A 24,501-nucleotide genomic window follows, 5' to 3' on the forward strand; every position below is an offset into this window, starting at 1 on the left:
GCGTTCCCAAAGCGCATAACTAGGACTACCAAAGCCTAGCGAGCTAAATTCAGACCCAAATCATGACTTCAACTAGCTGTCCCATCCCCATATCTTTGTAATAAACGCGTTTGTACTATGTTGGGATTTCCCCTCCTACATAAAAGGGACCCCTGTCATTTTGTAGATATCTGATGCTCAATATTAAATACGCAAGAACATTCCTTCTGCCCTCTAACATATTCTGTTGAGTTCATTGCTTCATTTATTGCTTACCTTCATTGTGTTCTATTTATCGTTTTTCATTTATTGCTCATTATTGGCCATAAAGAGTTGTCATTGATTTTTTTATAACTGTTAGTCATCCATCAACTACCCTCGATAGCTCCCAGCCAAGCACTTGACTCGACCCCGAGGCCCCCGAATAGGCGAGCTCGAGGCCCCGATTGGCGGTTATTCAGTTTGATTATCACTTTTCTCTCAAGCTCTAATCTCATTTCTAAGTCTTTCACATAGCATGAACTGCTTAACAAACTAGCATAAAAATAGATCACATGTTTTTAGAACCTCACAAAATCAAATTTAATTGTTATTGCCATTTTCACGGTAAACAGTTTGGCGCCCACCGTGGGGCTAAAAATAATAGTGATTATTTTCTTGCTGGTTTAACCGCGTAACGCAAGTTATCTTTTACACTTTTTCTTGTCCAAGATATTTGATTTCAGATGTTGTTATAACACCATGAACCTTGAAGACCATGGAGAGAATGGTGGGGATGTTCCAGGTGTTTTTATACCACCATGAAACCCTAAGATCACACCAAAGCCAATTCCCAAGGGTACAACCTCATGCGACGCCGAAGGCGTCAGCGCCTGTCTTCATATTAACCGAGGAGCACGCTGAGAAATTCAGCGGGAAATTTGGAAAAATCCAACTTGGGCAACATGAGAGATTCCTCCGCATCGTGTTAGGGGGTCGAGGACCAAGTTTGGACATCAAAAATCAAAGTTTGAACCGTACCTTGAGAAAATGCTATATCCGCGACACGTGGTGTGGCACGTGGTGTGCCGCGGCTGTACAAGTTCTGCTTCCTGTCAATTTTGTAGCACTTTGAAGTTCCCCACTACTGCCTCACATGTCGCGTCACTCCATGCGGCACGCCTGTGTATTCATTACAGAGTGAATGTCCTATTTCGGCTAAAAAATGGTGATTTCGTCTGGCCCGACCCTACTTGGTATAAATACATGCAAAGATATTATTTTTTGGACTTTTGACATACTTTAGGCCTAAGGAAGATAAGGAAGAGTTGGAAGAGCAAAAGCAAAAGGATTTCATCATCCATTGCTCCCTCAGGATAGTTTGGATTGAATTTTTGTTTTTCTATACTTTGATCATATTTGTGATGAATTAATCCATGTCTATGGAGTAGTTCCCTTTAAGGTTTGATGGATTTGGTGTATTGATATCTGTTTGTGGATATTACCTCTAGTTTTATTTATTGAAGCATTTTTGGATGATTTAATCGTTGCATCTATATTCACTTGTTCATGTAATCGAGAGACGCATAACTTGTGATATTTTTGCATTTTATTGTTGGTTGAGTTCATTAATTCTTCTTAGTAATCGGAAGAGGCTAGTTGAATCATTGATTAAATCTAGTTAAGAGGATAATCGAGAGAGGTTCTTCTAATGAAAGACCAATCCACTACGCATTCTTGCATATCTTTACCGAGCTTAAATTGGTTCATCTCGTAAGGTTGAGACTTAATCGAGAGAGGAGTTTCTCCAAACGTTTGGACTAATAATTGAGTGAATTCGAGAGACTCACTTAAACATTAGAATTGAATTATCTAAAGTAAGATCTCAAACAATTATCTTGCACCTATCCTATCAAAACCATATCTTCTCCTATTGATAACATTCTTTGCTTGTTCCTTGTTATGATTGTCACTAGTCAATTGCTTTAGATTCATAGTTAATATTAGTTAGATATCATATAAATCTCAACTGTTGATCCTCTTGAATAGCGATCAAGCTAGAAACTACGAGAATATTATTTAAATCTGATCCCTATGGATACGATATTATACTATACTATATTTGATTAGCGAGCATAATTTATGTGTGTGTTTTGAGCTCGTCAAATTTTGGCTCAATTGTCGGGGATTGGCAATCAATAATGTTTGAAATAGTTTGTAGTGCTAATTCAGGAATTTTTTTGTTTTGCTTTATTTTTAATTTTTCTTTTTTACGGTTAGTGTTCTTTGACTGTGCACAGGTTACAGGTTAAGATATGTGCATGACTCGAGCTTCTGCAAAAGAAGTGCTACCATATGAACCAGAGATAGAAAACAACTACGACAGTCGAGGAAAGAAAGAGATCTTGCTGAGAAGTTAGAAAAGGTTGGGCAATCCTCAACCCAAGAAACTATGGCTGCAAAACGGTGATAATAATGTAGATTTGGTTGCTAGAGACGCAGCCTAACAGCGAGAAAAAGTTGCACGTGGTGCTGAGAAAGCAAATATTAGAGATGTGCAGATTATCTACGAAGAAGAGAGGGCTCGAAGAATAGCTCAAAATCAACCCTTGGCTATAGACTAGTTCAGAAATATACCTCCCGGGGCCTGGGAGATCACTAGGTGTGATGACCCAAAAGGTCATCTTATGTTTTAGAACTCGATTCTGAGCTCTTAAGCCTTAAAATATTATTTTTACCTTCCTCCATTTGCGTGCGCAGTCCGAGTGTGTTTCCGGAAAGCTTTTATGTTGAAAGTTGATGAAAAAAGGATCTTTTGCCTTAAAAATTAATTTTAGTTGACTCCAGTCAACGTTTTGAGTAAACGGACCCGGACCCATATTTGACGGTCTCGACGGGTCCGTAATGAAATATGGAACCCGGGCATCTACCCGGAATCAAATTCCGAGGTACGTAGCTCGAGATATGAATTTTTATTGAAAATTGAAAGTCTGAAAATCTAATAGTTTTAAAGAATTGATTGATGTTTGCACTTGTTGATACCGGGTCCGTATTTTGTTCTGGAGCCCAATACAGGAACAATATAATATTTATAACTTATCTGTGAAATTTGGTGAGAAACGGAGTTAGTTTGACGTGATTCGGACGCCCGGTTGAGAAAGTAGAAATTACAAAGTGTCCATGAGAAATTCATTTGATTTGGTGCTAAATTCGTAGTTCTAGGTGTTATTTTGGAGATTTAATCGCGCGAGAAAGTTTGTATGATGTTTTAAGACTTGTGTGCAAGTTTAGTTTGGAACCCCGAGGGCTCGGGTGAGTTTCGGATAGGCTTCGGGTTGTTTTGAACTTAGGAAAAGTCCGATTTTCTGCAGCTTCAGTGTTTTCTAGTTTTCTTCTTCGTGTTCACCAAGCTACTCTCGCTAACGCGAAGTGTAAGCTGGGCTAGGGGTGGTTTTGTTCAATGCGAATGCGAGGCCATGGTCGCGAACGCGGAGCACTGGGGGTTTGCTCTTCGCGAACGCGACCGGCATCACGTGAACGCGTAGAGTAAACGGAGGTGGACTGGGAATCTGTAGGTTGTTCTACGTGAACGCGATTTCCAGGGGGGACAAACCATCGCGAACGCGAACAACCTTTCACGAACGCGTAAGCCTTCTGGGCCGCTACCCTTCGCGAATGCGGCAAGCCCTTTGCGAACGCGAAGAAGGCATGCCTAGTGATTTAAAAACAGAACTAAAAACGGGGTTTGGCCATTCTTTCTAAAATATCAAAACTAGAAGACCTAGAGGCGATTTTCAAAAGATAATTTCTTCTCAAAATTGTTGTTAAGTTATTCTAATCTACTTTCTTTCAATTACCCATTACATTTCATGAATATTCAACCCAAAATCTAGGGTTTTCATGGAAGAATTGGGGGTTTTTGGGTAGAAATTAGGGATTTGAGAAATTGGGGATTTAGACCTCGAATTGAGGTTGGATTCAAAAACCATTATACATCCGGGCTTAAGGGTGAATGGGTAAATAGATTTTTGTCCGAACCTCGGGTTTTAACCAAGCGAGCCGGGGGTCGGTTTTTGACATTATGGGGAAAGTTTGAGAAATCTAAATTTATGCGTTGTAGTTGATTCCTTTACCAATAATTGATGTTATTGAGTTAATTGTGGCTAGATACGAGTGGTTTGGAGGTGGATACTAGAGGAAATTGGGCATTTAGTGGCCCGCGGAGCGAGGTAAGTGTCGTGTCTAACTTTGACTCAAGGGATTAGAAACCCTTGACTTATTTGCTATATGAAATCCATGTGAGTGGCGTATAGGTGAGGTGACGAGTACCTATGAGCCGCCAAATTTATCTGTTTTTGCCTGTTTCTTTCCCGTTTTTCTCATATTGTCTCTTTCACCTCCATAACTACGACATGCTCTACTTGTATTTCCAAAGGTAGATGAAGGTTCACGAGAAGAATTATCCTGTTTGTGACTTGGAGCTAGTGGCCATTGTTCACGTGCTGATGATTTGGAGGTACTATCTATATGGCGTGTCATGTGAGGTATTCACGGATCATCAGAGTTTGTAGTATTTGTCCAAGCAAAAAGAGCACAATTTGAATAAAATGAGTTGGTTGGAACTATTGAAATACTATGATATCACCATCTTGTATCATCCCGGGAAGACCAATGTGGTGGCCGATGCTTTGAGTAGGATGTCAGCTAGTATGGGCAGTCTTGCGTACATTCTCGTCGGTGAGAGACCGCTTGCATTAGATGTTCAGGCCTTAGCCAATCAGTTCGTGAGGTTGGATGTTTTGGATCCCAGTCATGTTTTAGCTTGTACAGTTGCTCGGTCTTTCTTATTTGAGCGCATCAGGGAGCGGCAGTATGATGACCCTCATTTGCTTGTCCTTAGAGACACAGTGCAACACGGTGATGCCAAGCAGGTTACAGTTGGAGATGATGGAGTTTTGAGGATGCAGGGTTGTGTTTGTGTGCCTAATGTGGATGGACTTCGTGAGTTGATTAGTATTATTGGTGGAGAAGGATAAAAAAGGATATAGTTGCATTTGTAGCTCGGTGTCTAAATTCTCAACAAGTAAAATATGAGCATCAAAGGCCTGTTGGTTTGCTTCAGAAGATAGAGATTCATTAGAGGAAGTGGGAGTGTATCACTATGGATTTCATTGTTGGACTCCCACGGACTCAGAGGAAGTTTGATGACATTTGGATTATTGTGGATAGACTGACCAAGTCAGATCGTTCGTCTTGACAGTGTGCCCGCGTCTATTATTTCTGATCGAGGTACGCAGTTTACCTTGCACTTCTGGGGGGTAGTACAGCGTGAGTTGGGTACGCGGGTTGAGTTGAGCACAAGATTTTATCCTCAGACGGACGGGCAGTCCGAGCGTACTATTCAGATCTTGGAGGATATGCTCAGCGCATGTGTCATAGACTTTGGAGGATCGTGGGATCAGTTCTTGCCCCTTGCAGAGTTCGCCTACAACAACAACTACCAGCCGAGCATCTAGATGGCTCCCTATGAGGCATTATATGGTAGACGATGTCGATCGCCGGTTGGATGGTTTGAGCCGGGGGAGGCTCGGTTTTTGGGTACAGATTTGGTACAGGATGCCTTGGTTAAGGGTAAGATCATTCAAGATAGACTTCGCACAACTCAGTCCAAGTAGAAGATTTATGCCGATTGTAGGGTTCGTGATGTGGCATTCATGGTCGGAGTGAGAGTGTTGCTTCGGGTATCACCCATGAATGGTGTAATGAGGTTTGGAAAGAAGAGCAAGTTAATCCCTAGGTATATTGGGCCTTTTGAGATCCTTGAGCGAGTGGGAGAGGTGGCCTACAGACTTGCGTTTCCACTTGGTTTACTAGCTGTCCATCCGGTGTTCCATGTATCCATGCTCCGGAAGTATCACGGCGATCCATCCCACGTGTTAGATTTCAGCAATGTCCAGTTGGACAAAGATTTGACCTACGAGGAGGAGCCGGTAGCTATTCTAGACCGGCAGGTTCGTCAGTTGAGGTCGAAGAGTTATCCTTCAATTCGGGTGCAGTGGAGAGGTTAGCCTGTTGAGGCAGCTATCTGGGAGTCCGAGTCTAATATGCAGAGTAGATATCCCCACCTTTTCACCAACTCGGGTACTTTTCTATGTCCGTTCGAGGACGAACGGCTGTTTTAGAGGTGGAGAATGTGATGACCCAAAAGGTCATCTTATGTTTTAGAACTCGATTATGTGCTCTCAAGCCTTAAAAATCTCATTTTTACTTTCCTCGATTTGCATGCGCAGTCCAGGCGTGTTACCGAAAAGCTTTTATGTTGAAAGTTGATGAAAATAAGGATTTTTTCCTTAAAAGTTAATTTTAGTTGACTTCGGTCAACATTTTGAGTTAATAGACCTGGTACATGTTTTGAAGATCCCGTGGGTCTGTAATGATATATGGAACCTGGGCGTATGCCTGGAATCGAATTCTGAGGTCCGTAGCTCAAGATATGAATTTTATTGAAAATTAAAAGTCTGAAAATCTAATAATTTTAAAGAATTGATTGATGTTTGGCCTTGTTGATATCGGGTTCGTATTTTGGTTCCAGAGACCGGTACATGTCCAATATAATATTTATAACTTATCTCTGAAATTTGGTAAGAAACGGAATTGGTTTGACGTAATTCGGACGTCTGGTTGAGAAAGTAGAAATTTTAAAGTGTTTTTGAGAATTTCATTTGATTTGGTGCTAAATTCGTAGTTCTAGGTGTTATTTTGGCGATTTGATCGCGCGAGCATGTTCGTATGATGGTTTAAGACTTGTGTGCATGTTTGGTTTGGAGCCCCGAGGGCTCGGGTGAGTTTCGAATAGGCTTCGGGATGTTTTGAACAAAGGAAAAATATGGCTTTCTACAACTTCAGTGTTATTTGGTTTTGTTTTTCACGTTCGCGAAGCTATTCTCGCGAACGCGAAGTGTAAGCTGGGCTGGGGGTGGTTTTGTTCAACGCGAATGCGAGGCCATGGTCGCGAACGCGGAGCATTGGGGGGTCTGCTCTTCACGAACGCGGTGGGCATCACGCGAACGCGTAGAGTAAACGCAGGTGGGCTAGGAATCTGTAGGTCGTTCTACGCGAACACGATGGCCGGGGGGGACAAGCCATCGCGAACAACCTTTCGCGAATGCGTTAGCCTTCTGGGCCGCTACCCTTCGCGAACGCAGCATGCCCTTCACGAACGCGAAGAAGACCTGCCCAGTGATTTAAAACAGAACTAAAAACGGGATTTGGCTATTCTTTCTACAATTTCAAAACTAGAAGACCTAGAGGAGATTTTCAAAAGATAATTTCTTCCCCAAATTGTTGGTAAGAGATTCTAATCTACTTTGTTTCAACAACCCATTACATTTGATGAATTTTTAACCTAAAAGCTAGGGTTTTCATGGTAGAATTGGGGGTACCTGGATAGAAACTAGGGATTTGGGAAATTGGGGATTTAGACCTCGAATTGAGGTCGGATTCCAAAACCAATTATACATCCCGGCTAGCGGGTGAATGGATAAATGGATTTTGGTCCGAACCTCGTATTTTGACCAAGCGGGCCCGAGGTCGGCTTTTGACTTTTTGGGGGAAAGTTTGAGAAATCTAAATTTATGCATTGTAGTTGATTTCTTTAGCAATAATTGATGTTATTGAGTTAATTTAGGCTAGATACGAGTGGTTTGGTGGTGGATACTAGAGAAAAAGCGGTAATTGAGCATTGAGTGCTCTGCGGAGCGAGGTAAGTGTCGTGTCTAACTTTGACTTGAGGAATTAGGAACCCTTGACTTATTTGCTATATGAATTCCATGTGAGTGGAGTGTAGGTGAGGTGACGAGTACCTATGCGCTGCCAAATGTATCTGTTTTTGCCTGTTTCTTTCCTATTTTTCTCATATTGTCTCTTTCACTACCTTAACTGCTACATGCTCTACTTGCATTTCCATGCTTACTTGCAACCTCATAAATACTATTTTCTATTTGTTGAAGGTATTAGATATGTCGTAGCTTCGTTGCCTCCTATTATTTGCTTAGGCTGGTTACCGTTACTTTCATGATATATTCTTGATTGGTCTCGCTTAGTAGTATTGCTTGTGTAAAGTCTCATAGCGTGTAAGCTTCCTAGTTGTTTTGGTTTGAAGTTAAGCCTTGTGAAGGGTTATGTGAATTGAATTGTGAAGTTTTTGTACTTGCTGAATAACTGATACTGATGTGGTGGGATCGGGTTGCGCGCCGCAACAGGTGGAACAAGGGTTATATATTGAGGAGGAATAAGGGTGAAATGATATGTATGGTTGGATCGGGTTGCACACCGCAACAAGTGTAATAAGGGTGGATTGTGCTAAAATAAGGATGAACTGTGATTGTGATTATTGTGATATGGTGGGATCGGTTTGCACGCCGCAACACTCTTATCTTTATTCGGTTATTTATGTTAATAAGAGGAAATAAAAAAGGAATATGAGATCTACGGTAGGATCGGTTTGCACGCCGCAACAACCTATATGCTTATATTTTCCTTGAATGTGTTAGTTGAATGGTAGTCTTAAAAGGATTGGTAATAGCTGAACAATGATGATATGCTTCGAGAGTTGTATTCGTTTCTTGCAAGTTACTGCTCTATTTTATCATGTCTTCCTTTCTGCTTTTATTATATACTATTGCAGGTTATATTGTGATTGCCCCACCGTAGCCTCGTCACTCCTTCGTCGAGGTTAGGCTCGACACTTACCAGTACATGGGGTCGGTTGTACTGATACTACACTTTGCACTTCTTGTGCAGATTTTGGAGCAGGTTCGTGCTGATCGAGAGGTTGTCTGTAGGATTCACTTTCTTGGAGACCCATGGTAGTCCTGTTGCCGTCTTAAGGCCCCGGCGTCCTCTTCTATACTCCACTCTTTACTGTTTTCCTTATTTCGTAAAAGTTGTATCTTCTTTCGGACAAATACTTGTAGTAAAAATCTTAGAATGTTCGTGAGTTGTGACACCGAATTCTGGGTAGTCATAGCATCTAATCAATGTTTTTAAGTATGTACTTCCGCTTTTATTTCGACTTCTTTTAGCTTGTTAGTTGTTAATCACTAAAGCTTATTATTAATCACTGAATGTAAAGGATTTGGCTAATAAGAATTCTAACGTTGGCTTGCCTAGCAAGTGTGATGTTAGGCACCATTACGGTCCCGATGGTGGAGATTTCGGGTCGTGACAATGGGCGCGGTCAATAATCAAGGATTATCAAGTGTTAGACCACCTCCAATTGCAGCAAACAATTTCGAGTTGAAGCAAGGGTTGCTTCAAACCCTTCAGAACTGTTGTGTCTTTAGAGGGAAGATGAACAAAGATCTAAACACACATCTGATGGACTTCGAGGAGATTATGAACACCTTTCAATACAACGGGGTATCAGAAGCTGCAGTGTACTTAAGGGCATTCCCCTTTACACTTAAAGATGATGCAAAGTAGTGGCTTCGAAGCTTGTCCACGGGATTGATTAGAACATGGGATGAGATGACCAAAAAATTTCTTGATAAATATTTCTCATCAGCTAAGACGTGCAAGTTTAGAAGAGAAATCCATAATTTTTGCCAGAAAGAGACCAAAACTATTTTTGAAGCATGGGAGAGGTTTAAGGAGATAGTGCGAAAGTGTCAACATAGGGGAATTGAACTCTGGATGCAACTCTAGGACTTTTGGGATGGATTCACACCATCCTCACGTAGAACATTGAGAAATGCAGCCGAAGGCCCTTTGATGAAGAAGTCTCTAGAGGAGATTGCTACAATTCTTGATGAGTTATCTGAAGATGCAAATCAGTGGCCCTCTGAGAGTGCTGAAAGAAGAAGATTAATTGGTGTTCACCAAGTTGATGCTAATACATCTGTGCAGGTACACCTTGGTGCTATGGCTAAAGAAATACGAAAGCTGACCTTAGCCACGATACAAAGTGAGCCTCACACAGCTAGTGATATATGTGGAAGAGGATACCCTACTCACGAGTGTCAAACCTCAACTGAGGAAGTGAATGCTGTAGGAAATTATAATTTTAATGCAATGGGTCAGAAGAACCCCGGTTTTTCATGGAGTTCACCTAGGGTTCGGCAAATGCATGGCAACAAAACAATCCCACATTCCAGGGACAAGGAGCTCGTGGTTTTATGATTTAGTTGAGGTAGCAGTTTCAGCCTTAACAGCCCAATCAGCCTGGTCTAGAAGATCTCGCGAACGCCTTCATTATGAAAACTGATGAAAGATTTGAAGTACAAGGGGCGTCAATTAGAAATTTAGAGAAGCAATTGGGGCAGATTGCAACAATATTATATGATAGGGTTTTAGGAACTCTGCCAGCTGATACTGAAAGAAATCCCAACAAAACAGTGAATGGTGTAACCTTGAGAAGTAGGAAAGTGTTGAAAGATCCCACCCCGATCCAGAAAGATGTGATAATTGACAAAGAAAGTTGGGAGCAGCTGAAGAATGATGTTGATAAGAAGAAGAAAGGCCAGAAGAAAGTTGAGAAAAACAAGAAGGAAGAAAATTCGAGAAGAGAGGAACCTAATGAGAGTGTAACGACCCGACCGGTCGTTTTGAGCCCTAGCGCGTCGTTCAGCAGTCTGAGGCCATGAGCAGCTTCATTTCAGGTATTGTGACTTGCTCGCAGGGTCGGAATTTAAATTCAGGAAGATCAGAGTTAAATTTAAATGAAAATTCTCATTTGAGAAGCTTAAAGTTGAAAGAATGAGCAAGGATTGGATTTTTGAGTAAACGACCTCGAAAACAGGATCTGAAGGTTCCAGCAGGTTTGTATGATGATTTCGGACTTGGGCGTATGCCCGGTTCGGGTTTTGGATAACCCGGGAGCGTTTTGGCGCCTATTGAGGAAGTTAGCATTTTAGAAGAAATTTCATAAGTTTGGCTTGAAGAGCATTTCAATGTTATCGATGTCCGTTTGGGATTCCGAGACTGTGAATAGCTCCGTATGGTGATTCTAGAGTTGGGGGCGCGATCGGAAGTGAATTCGGAGGTCCTTAGGTCATTTTGGAGCCATTTGGCTAAAGATAGAAATTTGAAGGTTTTTGAGAAGTTTGACCGGAGGTTGACTTTTTGATATCGGGGTCGGAATCCGATTCCGGAAGTTGGAGTAGGTCCGTAACGTCAAATGTGACTTGTGTGCAAAATTTGAGGTCAACCGGACGTGATTTGATAGGTTTCGGCATCGGATGTGAAAGTTAGAAATTTCAAAGTTCATAAAGATGAATTTTGGCGCGATTCGTGATTTCGACGTTGCTTGATGTGATTTGAAGCCTCGACTAAGTCCATGATATGTCTCCAGACTTGTTGGCACGTTCGAACGGGGTCCTGAGGGGCTCGGGTGAGTTTTGGGGTGGTTTCGGACCATTTCTAGGCCATTTATAGCTGCTGGTTTTTGGCTACAGCAGTGGTATATGCGATCGCGGGGAATTGGTCGCGATCGCGGTGAGTAAAATGTGAGACACGGGCCAGTGTATCGCGATCGCGGAAAGCCTTTCGCGATCGCGTAGAGTAAATATTCTGCTGCACTGACTCCACTTCGGAGGCTCATATCTCACAATCTATAAGGAATTGTGAGATGATGTAAAAATGAAAGTTGTAGCCCTTTGTGTCTAGTTTCTAGAAAAGTAAACCATTTACGATTTGGATTTGTGTACAAAAAGTTATGGCTGTTACACTACAGGGTGTCTGAGAAGATGATGAAGAAAGTTGTGTTACACATGGGCTGACTTTGACAGAATATATCTAGAAATATATAAGGAAATGGTAAATTACCAAGACAATAAAGTTGTAGATCTTTGAGTCTAGTTTTCAGAACATTAAACCATTTGTCATTTGGAGTTGTGTGCAAAGAGTTATGACTATTCTACTAGAGGCTGTCCGGAAGGCTGGGAAATTATTCTCCGCGATCGCGAAGCTCTTACCGCGATCGCGAAGAGTAAATTTTGGGCTGGAAAAATTGTTCTCCGCGATTGCGGAGCATTTTTCGCGATCGCGATGAGTAAATACCTGGGCAAAATGGTATTTTAGCGGGTTTAGCTCATTTTTCTTCATTTCTTCAAAGCATGGACGATTTTTTGGAGAGCTTCAAGAAGGGATTTCGTCATCTATGTTAAGGTAAGTTACTCCTACTCACTTCCAAGTTAAATACAAGATTATATCATGGAATTAGACATGAAAATTGTGGGAAAATTGGGATTTTTGGAAGAAAACCTAGAAACTTGATAAATTCGATTTTATCACGAATTTGAGCATGGAATTAGGAGTAAATTATATATTTCAGCTAGTGAAGCTATGGGTAGAGTATATCTTCGAGAAATTTTGGAATCCAGGCATGTGGGCCTGAGGGCGTTTTGGTCAACTTTTCGTTCGGGGTTAAGAATTGTTACAAATTGGGTTGTAAAGTTTAATTGAACATATATTAATGGATTTGTATAATCATTGGCTAGTTTTGGAGCATTTTACGTTGGTGCAAGTCTTCGGAAGAATGTAGAATGCCGGTTATGAGTTTTCGGAGCGAGGTGAGTCTCCTTTCTAATCTTGTGAGGGGGAATTTACCCCATAGGTGAGTTAAATTGGTTATGTGCTCCTATTTGCGGGGGCTACGTACGCACGAGGTGACGAGAGTCCGTGCGTAGCTACTATTATGCTATTGTTCGGGTAGTCTAGGACCCAAAAAAAAGCATGTTATACTTGGATTAACTGTGAACCCATTGATAGTTTGAATTGTTTAAATCACCTTGAATTGGTAAAGGAATTTAAAAAAGAGATTTAATATTAATTTTCCCTGAAATGTTAAAAAGAGAAATTTGTCTATTTGGATGATTATCCTCGATAAACTCTTAGTTTCCTACTTGAGCAAGTACTTTATGTGTGCCTGCGTTGCATAGACGATTCGCGAGCAGGATATGTGTTTATTTATGGAACGGGCCGAACGCCTCGGTGAGAATAGATGCATCTATGGTTCGTGCCGCTCGACCCTCGGCAGTGCACAGTTTACATTCCTGTTGGAGCGGGTCGTCGCCTCGGTGTGATTTGCGCATGTTTATCTGTTGTTTGAAAATTGTAAATGTGCAATTGGCCCTACGTGGCTTGATATAAACTGATAAGATAATAAAGAATGAACCTTGGAGGCCCTTGATTTGTTGTTGAAGGTGTTACCTGTTTATGGNCGACCGGCTGGGTCGTTATAGTTTTGGGTGTCCTCTGGGGAGTCCCAGTTTTTTGCTCAACTTGTGTGTTTCTTGGGTGAGTCCCAGTTTGCTTAATTTGTATGCGTTGGGGAGTGTGATGCCGGGGAGTACTGAATGCTGCTATCCTGCTAATGTTTGCTTTATGCGTGTATTGGGATCTCCTTGTTAAACCCCCCGCTATCATTCGGTCTGGAGAGTTCGCCAGTGGGCGGGGCGATAGATTGTCCTTTGAGCTTTGGTTATGCCCCCCTTGCTGCCTCGTTCAAGGCCTCCCCGAGAGAACCCGATTGGGACAAAACCTGGGTGAGGGAAAGGGAGTACGACTGTAGGGGACGTCATTTTCTAGAGGTTGACGTGTCTAAGATTGGCGATATTCAGAACATTTTGTAATAGTCCTACTCTCTAGTTGGGATGCTCCTCTGCTCACTCACCCATGTGGTGCTAGTGTTCCTGTTTAAGAGAACAACAGAAGGTGAAACGAGATGAGATTTTCCTTACCTCGGTCTGATGGGTCGATGAACGAGGGTAGCCTCGTAGTGCTATTCGCTCTCCCTGACGTTTAAGTGGTTGATGGAATGGTGGTTTGTGGGTTCGGCAGCCGCGTTGGGCCTTCTTTTCTTCCTATCTTTTTCTTTTAAACATGCCCTGGTTCTGCGTGGGTTGGGTTTGCCTTGGCTCGTTAATGGATCATTCGGTGCGTGGGTCACCCCATAAGATGCGCCCATCCTCCTGCGGGATTTGCGCAACCGGCGTCGTCTTCTTTTGCACGTTTTGTGTGGACATTGGTTGTAACTTCTGCTTCTATGCAGCATCATGCTTTGGATTAGCGCGTGAGGTTTACTTACCACTTTCTTCGGTGGATGATTATGGGTTTCGTCTGGAGGAGACTAGGAATTTTGACTAAGAAATCCCCACAGACGGCGCCGAATTGTTTGACCAAAAGATATTGAAACCTTTTTTGATTAAATCAATTAATGAAGATGAAGAGGTAAATCTTAGTCAAACATAACAAACTCCAGATCAATCAACAAATCAGAAAATGATGAGTAAGATAAAATAGGGGCGATCAATCTTGTTGACAAATTGTTTCTTCTCTCACCAATCGATGGAGATAATCAGTTTACATCATGTATCAAAAATTGTTTTGTCTTCTTTTTGCTAAGAAGATTACAGAGGAGAGGAAAAAGAAAAAAGGCCCCCTTTTCTAGGAAGGTTCCCTCCCTATATATAGTCATGGAGTCCCTGCTTTGTTCTTGGGTCAATGCTCCTTCATACCACGTCCGTTTTCGTCGTTCCCTAAGTATTGTTCTTCGACTTAGCGGGCACTGTGAGTATGTGGTTTGGAGTAGATCATGACGTCTTTCACCGTCCTACCATTTGGGAGGGATCCTAGTTGGGTCGACCATAGCAGTCAGATTTTGACCAATACAGAGATAAGTATGATGTAGACAGCCTACTCTAATGCAAGCATTAGTGACTTCTTCCACGGCTCAAACCCGTGACCTATAGGTAACACGGACAAACAACAACAACATACCCAGTAATATCCCACACTGTGGGGTCTGGGGAGGGTAGTGTGTACGTAGACCTTACCCCTACCTTGTGAGGATAGAGAGGCTATTTCCAATGGACCCTCGGCTTAGGAAAGTATAAGCACCATATTAATGAAAATATAGACAAGAAGGGACAGTACCAAAAAGCCAAATAAAAAGTAGGAAAAAAAACAACAAGCCAGTAAGGTGATCAACAATGAAAGAAAACAATAGTTAGTCATAAAAACCTACTACCAACAGAAAGCGAGACTGCTTGCCAATACTACTATTATGAACACTCTAGACTACCTGCTCTACTACCCTAATCCTCGACCTCCATATCTTATATCAAGTGTCATGTCCTCGGTCAGATGAAGCTGCGCCATGTCTTGCCTAATCACCTCTCCCCACCTCTTCTTTGGCGTACCTCTACCTCTCCGCAGGCCTGTAGTGTCAACCTCTCACACCTCCTCACCGGTGCGTCTGTGCTCCTCCTCCTCACATAACCAAACAACCTAAGTCGCGCTTCCTACATCTTGTCCTCAATAGGGGCCACACCCACCTTGTCGCGAATAACCTCATTTCTAATCCTATCTAACCTGGTGTACCTGCACATCCATCTCAACATCCTTATCTCTGCTACCTTGATCTTCTGGCCATGAGTGATCTTGACTGGCCAACACTCAGCCTCATACAATATCGTTGGTCTGACCACTACTCTATAGAACTTACCCTTAAGTTTTGGTGGCACCTTCTTGTCACACAAAACACCGAAAATGAGTCTCCATTTCATCCATCCCACCCAGTATGATGTGTGACATCTCCATCAATCTCCCTACCCCCTTAATAATAGACCCGAGGTACTTAAAACTCCATCTTCTAGGGATGACCTGTGAGTCCAGTCTCACCTCCCCTTCACCTCCTTGAGTCTCACCACTGAACTTACACTCCAAGTATTCTTTGTCCTACTCAACTTGAAAACTTTAGATTCCAGAGTCTTCCTCCATACCTCTAATTGTGCGTTCACACCGTCTCATGTTTCGTCAATCAGTACAATATCATCTGCAAATAGCATGCACCACAGCACCTTCCCTTCGATGTGGCGTGTCATTACGTTCATCACCAGAGCTAACAAAAAAAGGTCGAGTGCCAACCCTTGATACAACCCCATCATAATCGAAAAATGGTTCGAGTCCCTATCCACCATCCTCACTCGGATCTTTACTCCATCATACATATCCTTAATCAGCCTACAAAACCTCTAGCATCCAAAAATCTCTACAAAACCTCTCTCAGAACTTTATTGTACATCTTTTCTAAGTCGATGAACACCATATTCGAGTCCTTCTTTCTCTCCCTATACTAATCCATCAATCTCCTAACAAGGTGGATGGATTTTGTAGTCAAATGCCCCGGCATAAACCCAAATTGGTTCCCAGAAATAGACACACTCTTCCTCACCCTTAGCTCTACCACTCTCTCCCAGACTTTCATAGTATGGCTAAGCTGCTTGATACCGCACTAGTTATTGCAATTTGGATATCACCCTTGTTCTTGTATACGGGAACCATCAAGCTCCACCTCCACTCGTCGGGCATCTTCTTCCTTCTACAAATGACATTAAATAACCTTTTGAGCCACTCCAAGCCTGCATTACCCGCACTCTTCCAAAACTCCACCGGGATTTCATCCGGCCCGGTCACTTTGCCCCTGCTCATCTTACGCATAGCCCCCTTGTCACGACCCTAGTTCACCGACTGTGAACATGTCATGACGGCACCTAGTCCCCACGACCAGTAAGCCTAACATTGCGAAAATATAATAATTGCGGAAAAATAGAGGAAACCAAATTAAATACTAAAAGAAACTGTACTGAATGCCGCTCGGCATGTACAACTCAATATCACAAGTTCAAACAATTCCCAAAACCCGGAAACTCACGGGCAACACAGGCTACAGAAGCGAAAAGTAAAGGCTCCAAACTCCAGAATATCTAAGAACCGGAAGAAGAAAAACTAAGTACTAGAGATAGAGTAAGAGGGAGACTCGTCGGTCTGCGGACGCTGCAGATATACCTCGAAGTCTCCGTGTGTCTCCTCGCCTCAAGGGTAGTGCGCCTGAGAAGAGGTACCTGGATCTGCACAGGAAGGGCATGAGTACACCACAGCGGTACTCAGTAAGTGCCAAGCCTAACCTCGGTTGGGTAGTGGCGAGGAAGGTCAGGGCCCTACTGAGGAAAAATATAATATTAATTAACAGTATGAAAATCTGACAGAAATAATGAGTACAACAGTGAGATAAGGCAAGTCAACAAGGTAACAACAACTACAAAAGACAGAGTAAACACAGAGTAAATATAGCTCAATGTCAATGATACCAATGAGGGTCTCCCAGGATACCGTCCTGTAGCCCTTTTCTCAACTATCCAGTGGATCTCCCGGGATACCGTCCCGTAGTCCAACTCATCTACCAAACCGAAGGATCTCCCGGGATACCGACCCGTAGTCCAACCATCAATGTGCAGGGGGATCTATCGGGAATCTAACCCGCAGTCCCAAAGTAAAAGTGTAGGGGGGATCTACCGGGAATTGAACCCGTAGTCCCAAAAGTAAACAAACAAGGGGGAGCTACCGGAATCCCACATCCGTAGTCCCAATGTAAATGCGCAACCACAACCAGAAGATATTCAGAAATGAAGTACAAAAATACAAGCAACGGGTAGTACTAGCCTAACATGCTTCACGTAGTACAGTCAAGGCAACTTAAGCAAATAGGCAATTTAAATCAACTAAACATTCTTTTCTAATCTAACACAGGTTATAATTGCAAGTAGAATAAAGCAAACACGAAAGAAACTTGGTCTCAATATCTTAAGTAAAATCGGGTTTTCAACAATTAGCTCAAGTACGCGCTCGTCACCTCACGTACAAGGCATTCAATTACCAAATATCATATCCTAAGGGGGAAGGTCCCCCACACAAGGTTAAACAAGCTATTTACCTCAAACCGGCTCCAAAATCAACTCGAAACCACACCTTTGCCACGAGTATCCGACTCCAAATGGCCCAAATCTATTCAATTCAATTACCTATCGTAAATAACATCTCAAGCAACTGATTCTACTATTAAATTTAAAGCTAAGACGCGAATTTAGGTAAAATGACCCAAACGCCCCTCAGGCCAACGTCTCGGAACCGGATAAATTTCACATTTTCAGAACCCTCGCACTCTCACTAGTCTAACCATACAAAAATCTCCCAGATCGGAGGTCAAACACCCACTCAAAACTCAATAATTCGGTCTAAGAAGTTTCTTCCAATTTTTCCCAAATTTTGATCCCCAATCCGAATTTAAATGATGAAATTAACTATAGATTGATGGAATATAACTATAAAGGATTAAAGAAACGTTACCCAATGATCTCCTCTTCAAATCCCTCTCAAAATCACCCTCTCCCGAGCTCCAATTTGATTTTTTTTTAAACTTTTGAAACTAAACCCTTGAATTTCATATTTCAGTCCAGTGATTTCCGCTTCTGCGGTCAAGGGACCGCACCTGCGGTCCTGCTTCTGCGGAACTTAAGCCGCTTTTGCGGTTTCATTAAAAATNCGGGATACCGTCCCGTAGTCCAACTCATGTACCAAACCGAAGGATCTCCCGGGATACCGACCCGTAGTCCAACCATCAATGTGCAGGGGGATCTATCGGGAATCTAACCCGCAATCCCAAAGTAAAAGTGCAGGGGGGATCTACCGGGAATCGAACCCGTAGTCCCAAAGTAAACAGACAAGGGGGGGGGGGAGGGGAGCTACCGGAATCCTGTATCCGTAGTCCCAATGTAAATGCACAACCATAGCCAGAAATATACCAAGGAATGAAGTACAAAATACAAACACAAATAGAACTAGCCTAGCATGCAAGTTATAATTTCAAGTAGAATAAGGCAAGTAAGAAAGAAACTAAATCTCAATAACTTAAGTAAAAACCGGGATTTCATCAATCGGCTCAAGTACGCGCTCGTCACCTCACGTACAAGGCACTCAAAATTCAAATAACAAATCCTAAGGGGAAAAGGTCCCCCACACGAGGTTAGACAAGCCACTTACCTCGAATCGGCACCAAAATCAACTCGAAATCACACTTTTGCCACGAGTATCCGACTCCAAATGGCCCAAATCTATTCAATTCAATCACATATCGTAAGTAATATTGCAAACAACTGATTCCACTATTAAATTTAAAGCTAAGGCGCGAAAATAGGTAAAATGACCAAAACGCCCCTCAAGCCAACATCTCGGAATCGAATAATTTTCACATTTTTAGAACCCTCGTACTCTCACGAGTCTAACCATATAAAAATCTGCCAAATTGGAGGTCAAATGCCCACTCAAAACTCAATAGTCTAGCCGATGAAGTTTTACCCAGATTATCCAATTTTTTTGTCCAAAATTCGAATTCCCATGATGTATTTAACTATATAATGATAAAGTATAACAAAAAGGGATCAAAGAAACGTTACCCAATAAAAGGAGAGTGAAATGCACACACTCTGCCACGTCAGCGTTAAGGGTGCAAATAATTCCATTTAAAATAAGTTTAAGGGGGTAATAGGATTCCCGCACAGAAAAAGTGTGTAGTTGGAAATCCGGGTATAGGTCAGGGGGTACTTATGCATTTTCCCTTGATAATATAAAAGAATTCTAACAAAAAAAAAAAGAAGAGATAATATAAAAGAATCTATCTTTAATTGAGCTTCTAGAAATTAAACGTTTAATCTTTTTTGTTTTGTTTTATACTAAATACTCTCTCTGTTTCAATTTGGATGATGTAGTTTGACATGACACAAACTTTAAGAAAAAAAGTTATAACTTGTGAAATATGTGGTCCTGAAAACTTAAGGGGCAAAAGCTTTGTGGGACAATGATTTTTTTGGTGGCTATAAAAGCTTCTCATTAAAGGTAAAAAATAAAAAATTTAAAGTTAAGTTATTTTCAAATATAAAAATATATTATTCTTTTTGGAAAAGGACTAATGAGAAAAGTTTATAGTATATAACAGCATAAAGACATACGTATGCTATCAAGTTACTTAAAAGCAACTAATGGTGTAAGAAATTGGTTATAGTAAGATTGGGTTAATCTTCTAGAAATTGATGGAATGAATGACTTAATTCTAATTGCAAATTGCACCCATAGTGCGAATTTTTTAAAACTACGTAAATATCCTAAGTTCATTTATTTTTTTTTAAAATTATTGATGAGAGGAGACGCCAGCATCTCGGAGTTTGTGTTCATGTCCAGGAATGGCCATAGAACCAAATGCCGTTCCGCTCAAGTCAAAGTGTGCAGATTGGGAGACGCAGGGACCTCCTGGACAAAAGTCTGTTATCACCACCCTTACTCCTTTCCCCGAGCACGATGGATGCACCTTCTTTGTACATTTCACCTGTAATACCAAAATATGAATATATCATTGACAAATCTTCGATATGTATTTGTTAATCAAGAACTTGAATAAAGCGGGGTGAATTAATTAACCTGGTAGCAACCTCTCTTTTCCAGATTTATAGAGGGATGGACCAATCCCAGTTACCAAGGAAAAGAATGGGGCTTGTGATACTGCATTTCCATATCCACAAGATCCTCCTGCACTCATAAACATATGCGGTTAAGTTATAGCACACGAGTTTAACTTTCATATGCGAATAGTCTATACAAATTCTTACACTATTGTTTACCCTCGAATCCGGATAACAATTGAATTTATATGGGGTTTCAAGGATCCGTGAACTAAAAGATACAAAAAGGTTTTAGGTTAAGGAAAATAAAGATAAAGACTCAACAATTGCTGTTAAAGTAAATAATTGCAGAACATAATATTGCTTAGAACAATTGTGCTTGATGATCCACAAGAATTTAGAGAGATCCCCATTTATACATTCTGACTAAGGGTAAAAATAAGGTAGGTAAATTGATTACATCGTGGATCCCTGTAATTACGCCTTAATGGCCTGAAGTGGTTGAGAAAATCACGTTTGGGCGAGATATCCGGCGACGCTTGGTTATCCGTTACGAGCCCGGCTTCCGACCTTGTGTGTTTCTCCATCCGGTGGTGATTCCTCTCGAGCTCTATAACGGTCTCGAAATGACTCGACCTCGGTTGTAGACGTGGCCATCGTTCTACCTTGCATCCAGGTCGGGTTCGATGGCCCCGACTTGCTCCGGACCGGATCCAACCCGGTCGGGCTCAAGCAAAAGGGTATCACCCAATACAGTAGCCAAGAGAGGTTTTAACTTTTTAAAGCTGCAGTGATGAAGTTTTCTCAATTGTACTTGTTCTAATCGCATGCCTCGATGTCTGTTTCGCTTCTCATATATATATATATATATAGAAATTCTATGACACGATCCGTTTATCTAGCTAATTACTACAATTAGGCTTGGGGTCGTGGGACAGCGGCTCTAATAATGCCACGAAGTTATCTTCGTGATCACGGGAAACTAATCGAAAAAATTAAGAAAGAAAGAAGAAAGCAACATATACCCTTTTTTAGGAGTGTGTCTACAAAAGAAAAAGAAGTCATAATTAAATTTGTAAGGTTTCAAGGGACCATGTTAATTGTTGGGGTTAATATTGGTAAGAACGGGAATAATAACTTTGATTACAATACTTTTAGACAAGAAATAGTCTTAGTCTATTTGTTAACTTGAGTCTTAAATAGAAAAGGTTCTAAGTTCAATTCTACTTAATCACAATTTTTAACACATAGGCTCTCTCAAATATTTGCAAAAAAATGTGCTAGTTGAGGTTTAAACCTTTGACCTCTTGGAGCAAAATCATACATACAACCAATGCACCAAGAGACAATTTATGTTAAGAGATGTTATTTTTTTCCTATTTATCCGTTTCCTCACAGTATTAATACATATATTTAGTAAAAAAAAATTGACGAAGTGGTATTGCGTGACACCATTTCGTTAAGCGTGCATTCACCGTTCAAGCATAACACTTCTGTTCAAAATGCACACAGGAGGAGAAAAAGAAATGCACTGTATCAGTTGCATCATATTTCAAGGGAAAGAATATTCAGTTATGCTGTACAATTATGAGAAAATGACTGTAGTAAATTACAGAGATACAAGAGGAGATTCCACCTGTGAATTGGCCAAAGTAGCAAGTATTTATAGTATGTCCATTTGAGAATCAGTGTAATCAATCATCATAAGAAGCATGAGGTGCAGCAGTGCAGCCAGTGTCAAATGGATCTTCAGACCCACAACAATGCCAGTATTGAAAAACTTTACCACCGTCCGGGGTGTCCATGGTGCCACCAGCATAAACACTCTCAAATTTCCTCCTTGTTTCTCCTGCTCGAAGAAACACAGGGAAAAAGAAAGATGAGTTAAGGTACTATCTCACTCATTAAAAAGTCTTCCTATATTTTCTTATTCTTGCCAATACAACATATAAAATGATAACAGCAAGGAATAAATCCCAGTACCTTCCATTCAAAAGCGATGCAGACGCAATGGGAATATGAAAGAGAAATCACATAATTGACATATATTACTTAATTAGTAGTGCCAAAGGTATATTCTGCGGAAGTTGCTTGCTTTTCCTTTTAAAGAAATTGCTACTGTGAGTTATTTATTCTATTTTAATGGAGCAGCTTTATCGGTGACTTTCACATCATACAAATGCAACACCAGGGAGATATTGGTTCATCATTACAGACTTGCAATAACTAAGATCTAAGTGCTCCACCTTTCCTATTTTGCTTAGCCTACGTCAAGAGAAGGAGGTTTTATTAGCTTGGGAAGTGTTAATTGGTAGAGATATTGAGAAAGGTTGAAATATATGCATAGTCTGTAGAACTGCGACCATGGTCCTCATCCTCAAAAGTTGATGCTTTCCAGGGGTGACTCTTGCAAATCAACACCTTATCCACTCAGAAAGACTTAGTGGCAGTGTTGTCAAAGGCTCATTTAAGGCGCGCTTAAGCCCTGAAGCCCAAAAAAACTCAGTGAGGGCGCTTCGCCTCTCTTAAGCTGCGCTTTTGTGCAGGCAAGACACTAAGGTGTGCGCCTCATTTCCCATGAGTTCTATCTTGAAACGAGCGGGGTACTAAACAACAAATATTATCGGCAAATAAGTGTATTAATTGTTAAGAAAAATATTAGGAATGAATTTGTTTCTTTTTTCTTGTATTACATATGTATATTTACTTTTTTCCTTTGTTGCGCCTTTTTTTACTAAAGCCCGCACTTTAGTCGCGCTTCGCGCTTAAAGCTCCAATTGACTTGGAGCGCTCTTTAGAGCTTTTTGCTTTTGACAACACTGCTTAGTGGTTGAGGCATGGGATTAACGACATGGAAATCTCATATTCAAATCTCAGCTACAACACTTTGGTGTGTACTCACCTGCTCCAACTTTGGTGGGTAGGATTACCTTGGCAACTTGTGCTAGTGGTTTGACAAATTGTAATCAAGGTGCCACACAAATTGATCCAAACACCACCGTAATTTTTAAAAAAACGAGGAAAGATACTAATATCATCCAGCCAAAACCAACTGACCCATCCCAAGTATATATACATTATAGAGAGAGAGATTCTACTTTTCCTCTCTCTCCAGCTAAATCTTTATTTCTAAGATTAACTAAAAATCGAGTCCAAAAATAGTCATTTTTGTGAGGTCTTAACCAAAGAAAGAGTAATATTAGGCAGCATGTAACTAAAAGTAACCTGATTGATTGAAATTTGAAACGTTCTTGTGAAAAAGAACAGAACTATTTTTCCTCTCTACTCATTTTGTGGAAAAGTTCTTGTTCTTGCAAGTAAGGCAAAACTAGTTGCTGTTCAATAGAAACAAAAATCACTACACATCATCTCAGACTAGTTTAGCTCGGCTATATGAATCTTCTATATCTGTCTGCTCCATTCGAACCCTTTACATTCCACTATTGAATAATTAGGGATTCTCAAAATCTCACATCTCTCCCTAGTCCCTACAGTGTCATACAATTTCTAATCAAACTTAGAGACTCTTGACAAATCTACTTACTATTGTGGACCACCAAAAGAAAAAGAAACTGATGACAAACATAGAAAAAGAAAATCAGGGCAAACCTTCTGCCACTAACACCTTTACCGAATGGAACCAGCTTCAACTCCGAGAAGCCTAAACCCAATTCAATATGACAGTTTTACCTACACAAAATAAAATTTTCAACTCAAAGAAGCTTGACCACCGTTCAGTTTAAAACTCCATGTTCCTACATAAAATTGTACTGCCGAATTCTCCAAAATGATACTGCTGCCACGACCCTCCAAGCAGGATAAGGAAGGACACGAGGAGTCGTTAGTAGCAAGCTTAAGTATGCCTCAGTGCTGCTCAACTAACCAACTTTTAATGGAAACACTATCGTAAGTTAAAACATTCTCAACTTTTAACATGTTCAGAGAGTTGGCATCTTATAATCTAAACAACATCGGGTAAATTACACTAACAACAATTGTGAAGCTCTTAAAATAAAGTCAAAACCGCAACATGTCCTTCCCCGCACGCTCATTGTCCATTTTAATTAGACATAAGTTTGACCTGGCACAAAGTTTAGGCATAGAGTTTATATCACATAGTACTTTAACCTGTAGATTGACCACAATTAGAGATAATATCACCTTTGAGTAACTATACAATAATTATAAACTTCCCCTGATGGAAATAGCTCAGCAGCGCCCCCCCCCCCCCCCTTTTTCCCCCCTTTTACCC

At 41.1% G+C, this 24,501-nt stretch overlaps 1 protein-coding gene and 1 long non-coding RNA gene across 2 annotated transcripts in view; one reads left to right on the plus strand and one right to left on the minus strand.

Moving 5' to 3' along the window:
- Nucleotides 21,764-24,501, minus strand: part of LOC109226719 — a 3,335-nt gene continuing 597 nt past the window's right edge. Inside the window, exon 2 of the mRNA XM_019391564.1 lies at nt 21,764-22,098. Within this exon, the coding sequence (XP_019247109.1) occupies nt 21,944-22,098 (155 nt within the window). The 3' untranslated portion in view covers nt 21,764-21,943. The remainder of the gene's footprint in view (nt 22,099-24,501) is intronic.
- LOC109226720 lies at nt 22,050-22,964 on the plus strand. Its single transcript, XR_002068110.1, has 2 exons — nt 22,050-22,138; nt 22,401-22,964. It is a non-coding gene; the product is annotated as an uncharacterized LOC109226720 (long non-coding RNA).

The sequence above is a fragment of the Nicotiana attenuata genome, chromosome 6 (assembly GCF_001879085.1).
Source record: "Nicotiana attenuata strain UT chromosome 6, NIATTr2, whole genome shotgun sequence".
NCBI lineage: Eukaryota > Viridiplantae > Streptophyta > Magnoliopsida > Solanales > Solanaceae > Nicotiana > Nicotiana attenuata.